Source organism: Macrobrachium nipponense, chromosome 1 (assembly GCF_015104395.2).
Source record: "Macrobrachium nipponense isolate FS-2020 chromosome 1, ASM1510439v2, whole genome shotgun sequence".
NCBI classification, from domain to species: Eukaryota; Metazoa; Arthropoda; class Malacostraca; order Decapoda; family Palaemonidae; genus Macrobrachium; species Macrobrachium nipponense.
The window spans coordinates 79,992,416-79,999,915 of record NC_087200.1 but is presented as its reverse complement, the minus strand read 5'-3'; the positions used below and the strand labels follow the sequence as shown (position 1 = coordinate 79,999,915).

The 7,500-nt window shown below is 35.3% G+C and overlaps 2 protein-coding genes across 3 annotated transcripts in view; one reads left to right on the top strand and one right to left on the bottom strand.

Annotated features, from left to right (window-relative positions):
- LOC135219403 (uncharacterized) overlaps nt 1-7,500 on the bottom strand; it is a 38,469-nt gene that overhangs the window by 19,696 nt on the left and 11,273 nt on the right. The gene's annotated exons all lie outside the window — the stretch shown is intronic.
- Nucleotides 5,227-7,500, top strand: part of LOC135219402 (UDP-glycosyltransferase UGT5-like) — a 24,546-nt gene continuing 22,272 nt past the window's right edge. For both annotated transcript variants that reach the window (XM_064256150.1, XM_064256149.1), the window contains exons 1-2: nt 5,227-5,366; nt 6,273-6,499. In XM_064256150.1, the coding sequence (XP_064112220.1) occupies nt 6,326-6,499 (174 nt within the window). In that variant the 5' untranslated portion in view covers nt 5,227-5,366; nt 6,273-6,325. The remainder of the gene's footprint in view (nt 5,367-6,272; nt 6,500-7,500) is intronic.

Genomic DNA, 7,500 nt, shown 5'->3' with positions numbered 1-7,500 from the left:
GTTCAAATGTTAGTTTTTTTTATTGGAATGAAATGCAATAAATTATTTTACAAATAATAAAAAGGATAATTTTACTTGCTTTGAGAGAAAGAGGCTTTTCCTCTACCACTAAAAGGAATATTTCAGAATGTGTTTATAGTCACTCGTCGACTAACCTCCGAACGTTCAACTACATGTACGCACATTATTTATAAAAACATCATATATAAGAACTAATTTAGCATACAGGCCGCCATGATTAATTCCAAATGCTTCAAAAGGCTATAAAATCCTCTTAATCATATTGCCTATCTACCCACAGCCTACAGAAGTTGAAGTAAATAAAAAAAGTTTTTAACTTGATCTCTCTGAGCATAGTATGCATACATTCATGTTCTGACGTAAATCCCAATAGATTCTATAGCTGACATTGCTGAAAGAATCTGAAGATGATGCTCAAATTGCTACCTCTTATTGTAACTATTATACTTAACATAGTTTTCCCATGTTGTTTTCATTATCGTTGATATTACCACAATATATTCTGCCTTCAGTGTTATGCATTATCTTCAAGGTATGCCGTACGCAGAATAGCAACGCTGCATTAGATTCATCGTTGCAAATTCATCATTCTTCGACTTCTTCTATAATAGTATTGAATTATCATTATTTCTAATTCGTCTCGATACCCTTATCATTAGCAGTAATTACAGTCCCTTAATTATAGCTCTTTGTAATCAAGGAACGTTGCGCTATAAGCGGAGATGTATCATAAACTATTCAACTCTGTAAATTGCCCCATTTTCGTTTATAATTTCTTTGACAACCATTTCACATGATAAAGAAATGGGGGTTTCGTAATCATTTAATATGAGGGAAATGAATTCTATGCATGTAAATTATTTACCTTGTTAGAGAGACATGTTTTTCTATATAAATATCTGTTCTTTTGTAAATTGATTACTTGTATTGATTTTGTTTTTTTGCATTGCTAATAGCCATTTTTTTTTCTTATGAATCCTACCAATAGCCAAACTTATTTTTAGGTTTATGAGGATAGTGAGTGAGTGTGTGTGTGTGTGCGCGCGCGCGCGTGTGTAAGTAATAGTTTTGTCATTCGTCTTAAACATAATATTTTTCAACCTGTAAATAAATTTTAACCCACAAATTACGTATGGCAGCAAATTCAATATACCATGATACTAACATCCTATGGTAATTATATAAAATAAGTGCCCATGGAAAAGTAAATCCACAATAGTATATCTGTTTGATTTTGTTATTTAAAATATAAAGCAGGAAGCTTTCGATGACCTGCACGGTCCTCCTTGTCAAGGAGGACCGCGAAAGTTTTCTGCTTTGTATTTTAAATAACAAAATCAAACAGACATACTGTTGTGGATTTACTTTTCCATTTTATTGACATGTGATTATGAGTTTTCTTTGGTAAGTGCCCTTACAATGACGAAGAATGGTCCTCTTTTCCGTGGCTGGATTCAAACCACCACCGTTGAGGAAGAAACGGATTTGCTTCTTTTACCCTTAAAACCCCATCTAGCTTCTCGAGAGTGGATTGGCATCACTCGATCTGTGGTGCTAGTTTCATTGACATCACGCCACGGAGAACAAAGGCCTCTTTATTTATCTCCTACTCTAATTTAAGGACTAGTAGCAAGCGTAACTATATTAGTTAAAATATAATTGCCTTTAAGAAAAATGAATACGTATCTGGTGGAGGTAGCCAATATATGCTTGTGTATACGCATATGTATTCATACACACACATACACCCCCACTCTCTCTCTCACACACACACACTACACACACACACACACACACATATATATATATATATATATATATATATATATATATATATATATGTGTGTGTGTGTGTGTGTGTGTGTGTATTTATGTATATACTATGCATGTATATACATATATATATATATATATATATATATATATATATATATATATATATATATATATATATATACGAAACTGCCGCTTGACAGGTCAAGTCATGTTGCGTTATTAGAAAACTGAGAAAAGGAATATTCTTCATACGTTCGAATCTTTGGAAAATGTCCTCAGGATGTTTGAAACACAGAATGACGATGTCAGTGTCCTTTCGAGATAGTTTGTCACTAACAAACCTACCTCTCCAGAATACGTTGCTATGCTAATTACACTCTTCAGTACGTTCAACCTATTTGGCATTTTTCATTGGCAAATTGTGATGCTCTTATGATATTTTTCTCTGTGACAAATTTTATCACGATAATTATAATTACAGCCAATTTAATCGTATTTAGTGTGAGCACCTTTTAACGAGGCATATACTTTTGAATAGATGGGAGATGAGGCTTATAATGCATAATCAGACGGAATACCAAATTTGAGTAAAAAGTGATAAAATCTATTTAATCCCAATCTCGTTTGCCATTCTGATTTTTTAAAAATTACTCTATTAAAATTTTAGCGATTTGTTTATATTATGGGAGACTTGGGGTTAAATATTTTATGAGTACCAAATATTTTTCACAATGCAAAGAATCAGTTATTTTAGCGCTTGCAGCATCAATCTCACTCTGAAGAAATTCGTTCCCTTGACAACCCAGGTCTCTTTCGTCAAAACAAACCCAGTTTTCGTAAGGTTTGATTGGAAATAAAAGCACTTCAGTGGCTCTAAAAGGCTTTTGCAACTGGCATTTCAGTTGAAACGATTGCTCGAAGTTGTTGTGTGTCACCTATGTTGTGCGTATGAAGCTCGTGTATATTGACCGATACTGGACTTGCATGACCTATTATGGTATAACTTGTTGCGTAATGAAATTGTTACCATTTCCAATTAAACATTACTTGATCCAAGAGGGCTTAATCCAGCAGTACTTATGCCATAATTGCCACCAATTGTCGTGGTAGCAACTTATAATCACTTCTACTGGACTTGTAGTTTATGTTATATAGTATACTTTGGATAAATAAATTGAAACTCTCGTCAACTTCATCTTTGTTTAAGTTGAACCGGATATTAGGGTTGCCGGTAATCCATTAGCAGCGTTACTTTCTCTCTCTCTCTCTCTCTCTCTCTCTCTCTCTCTCTCTCTTTGGTTCTGATAGTGCGCTAACGGCTCAGAACGTAGAAGCTGTATGCACGATTCCCAGACTAAGAAGAAGCAGTATTGGGTTGTTTACTTAATACTGAGTTTGTACTTGTTTGTTAGCCAGTTGCTGGGAGGATAGGAGGAATGATATTAGACGTGCGTGATTAGCACTCCGTCCAAATGTACACCATCATGTGATTAGAAATATGGACGCATCTTCGAGGTAACCGTCATCTAACTAGTTTAAAACCATTCATCAAGTATTCATTATCCTCTCTCTCTCTCTCTCTCTCTCTCTCTCTCTCTCTCTCTCTCTCCTCATATATTGCGAAAGGTATAGTCCCTTCTATTCTAACCCTGTATACCTTTCATAAACGATAGAATCAGAGGCAACCTCACCGGAAGATTAGGAGAGTCAGTTTTTTTTTATTCATAGCACTATGAACAGAACTATAAAAACAGAGATAAAGGAAGATATATGAGATTATACTATTTAAAAGTTTGTGGTTTCTAACCACGAAACTGATGAAAAAAAAAAAATCCAGTATCCTATTCAGACACACCAAGACTGACCTATAAGTCGCTATATTATTAAATAAGAACAAAAGATATCCCTGCTCTTTCTCGAAAACCGTTCTCTTTCAGGACAATGACGTTGCAATTTGCTTGCGGTCATGTACCACTTCACCAGCCCTCAAGCGACAGCAGTGGTCATTCATATACAACAACTCCCCTTCCCAGGACTGACCTGCAGAACCAACCACTCCAAAACGGCACTGCCAGAAAGCACTAAGCAAAGACATCGCACGGCAACATTTTAGACCAGGACAGTCGAGCCGATTGTTTAACTCAAACTAATAAACTTCAAGTTAAAATCGAGATTCATACACTTTCAGTTCCCATTGAATATCCCCTGACCCTTCAGCTATTATCCCAAAATAGGTCGAAGAAAGGCACTTGATAGCTTAGCAGTAACACATGAATTAAGCACTAAAGTCTTCAGGGATTGTGCCAAACATATGACTCTCTATTACTAACTTAGCTAGTTAAACAGAACCATCTCTTTTGGGATTCCAGTAAATTCGAAACATACAGCTGAAGTTATATTATTTCCTTAAAATAAATCGATATGACCACTGGGTCTGTTTTATCATAACAAGGGTTGCTTTTGACGTAGGTTGTTGCACCTTTCAGTATTTCAGTTATTTTATTGTAGTATATTTCACCTGGTGAAGTTAAGAAAATCTCTAAAGTCCAAATGGTTATTTTTCTCACATATGTAAATACAAGAACTATTAGGCTCAGCTAAATTGAGAATCTTTATATGTTGTAGATAAAATAACGGAATTTTGAATCCAGTCAGTTGCGTATTTTAAGTTTGTAAAGCGTAGCCACTGAGCTCACATAATCGATATTTGATTTTACATTTCAGATTGTAGCTGTTGTTGTTACATAAAGCTGGCCTTTTGCTAACAAAGTGCTCCTGCTTCCATGAGCATTTCTCTAATAATATGGGATTAAATGATAAACTCACGAGACTTTAGATAAAAAAGAGGCTAAATAGATTATCTCACTAGTATTGTTACTAGCTCTTAAGATACTTAATGAGAGATATTATAATACTTTATAATACTGAAATATAGATGATTTGTTTTAAAGCTGGATCGTGAAACTCGTGATTTGAATCATTTGTGACAAAGAGAACTGCTTTAACGTTTTGGTTTTCCGTGCGACCTTCCTTGGTGATGGAAATGATGCCAGCAAAACACAGCTTTTTAAACAAAATCCATCATGAAAACATGTCTGCGCATGGCTTGTAGATTCAGACATTTTTAATAACGAAACAATGTGTGTGTCTACCCGAGTCTCTAGTGGTAATTCTATATTATTTTTTTCTCTTTTTGTAATTAGGCTTCAAGAAAATCTAGACGACCCTTAATGAAGGACGCTGTCAGCCACTTCAAATTATGAATTAGTCAAGACCTCTTGACCCCGAACGTACCCTATGAAAAAGAGTAAACTTAGCCCTGGCGAGAAGTGAGTCACGATGATAATGCTCTAGAGATTGTGGTAGAGTCAAAGGTCTCGTTTCAGCTCCCGAGCTCTCTTTCTATTTTGTGCTTCAGTTTTCGCGTTGTCTTCTCAGCCGTCGGAAATAGTGCAGCTTTCTCTCGTCATTATCGCATGGCTCTGTGAAAGCTTATACAGTAGGAGGTGGTTGTGTTTATGGGTGAAACTACCAAAAGATTACTCACGATTTTCGTCACAAAGTATTCGGTATGTGCTGTCTGCCATAAACTTATTATTGTACATTTATAATTTTCAAGTCATTCAAAATATTTTTTCCGTTTTTTTTTTTTTTTTTTTTTTTTTGCTAATCAGTAACTGAAATATAGAAAATATTTTTCCTTTTATAATTGGAAGATGAGTTTTTGTCGGAAAATGTTTACTGATATTTAAATTCTTGCTTAATATTTTAAGAATTCATAATATTTGTTAGCATTCTTTTCCGACCTACACAATCATTAAAGTAAACAAATCACTTTTTTAATACAAAATATTTTTCTCTTTTAAAATGTCCGCTCATATTTGAATTTCGCTATAAAATTATGTATTCGTCAAATAAAATTTCAATGAGTTCAAGATATTTGTTTAATTATGAGCAATACAATTCGCAAATCATAAAAGATGATTATTTTTAGGTAACTTCCATATCTATCTATTTCATCAAAAGATAAAAGCCTTCAGAATTTTTTCCAAAGTATTTGAATATTTTATTAAATGAAAACTAAAAAAGCGTAATAGAGAAAGCTTTTTTATGGGTAAAAGTGACCCTCGTTGTCGCGTTCGGTTTTGTGACATAAATATAAGTACTATTTTTATCTTCTACGTTTCCGGTGTCGTTGCTAAATTTTAGCAGCGACCACATTTTTTCATTACATTGGCTTTCTGTTAATCATTCCTTTTTTTTATATTATTTCACCGTTGACGCATTCACTTCGTTACTTATTTTTTATTGAATCACTGGCCATTGCGCTTGTTTTTTCCGGCTATATAATTTTTGCAAAGTCAGCAGTTTGATGTTACAGTTCCACGAAATCTTAATGAATATATATTTGTTAAAAGTACAAGTGGTTAAAAGCGGTCTTTGTTTATAGAGTTCAACATATTTTTTTTTCCTAGGCATCGAATTATTACTGCCGGATCTTTAGCCAAACGCCTCCTCTGCAGACAAGATGGATACATTTTACGTTGCCTTAATGGCGACAGTGACGGTATTACACGCAGCGAATGTCAAGACAAATGTCACAGAATCCTATAACGTTCTGATGCTGTTGCCGCTCTCCTCCCGAAGCCATCGCACTCTGTTTTTGACGTTAGCAGAAGCCCTGGCTGACAGAGGTCACAAGGTAAGGAAGACTCAGATTCTCCCAAAGCTTAGTAACAAAAAAGCCAAGAAGTAGTAAAGAAATATATCGTGCATTTCAGCAAAAGCATTTTTGCGTCTTTCAGTGTATGTATAGCCAGACTACTTCGTATTCAGATGCGCGAGCGCGCATGATTAATATATCTTTAAAAATGATTTTGGACCTTTGCCTCCCATTTCCTGTTTTGATTTAGAACGCGGCGTAAGAAGTATGTCACACAGGCACGCAAACACTATTACCGTTAACAATACGGGTTTTCGTTGATGCATTGATATAACATTCAGCAGGTAAATATGAATGAGGTTTTAGAATGTTTGGGATGAAGGAGAAAGGGTCGGTTTTTGAAAAAGTTTTGGCGAATTTGGTAAAAGAGATGTTCGAACGAAGAGGCTATATTTTCAGGAAACTCGAGATATTCGAGGTAGAGGTCAGTGGTTCAGTGTTCGGAGGTCGATGTGCTGCTGATGAACCAGTTTTGGGGAAAAGTCAGCACATGAGGTTCATCCTTGATTGTGTAAAGGAAGGAAAAAGCGGCAGTGAGAGTCATCCTGCAATTCTCGTTGGTCACCTCCAGTAGGAGTATTACGCGACCTATTCGTGAATGAATGTAACCTAAGAGTTTACTATGATGAAGCTCGGATTCGATTCCCGAGCGAAGTCGACCTATTTTAAGCATCATTATAAACTACTCAGACTATTGACTTGGACTTCGAACAATGCCTCTTGTAATTACTCAGCTGTGGTAGGTCACATATATAGTGATGAAATAACAGGAATCTAGCAACCCTAATGGCTCCAGAAATACTCGTTGAGAATCCAAAGTCAAATAACGGTTGAAGTGACTTCCTTCAAATAATTAAGGAGTAGGGGGGATATATTATGATATTTTCGAAAGAAAAAAAACTTGCGACGGCAAGTCCCTTCTTGAGTAACGATACGTACTGCTCCGAAGCTCGGACTAAACATTAATCTGCTTACTTGTT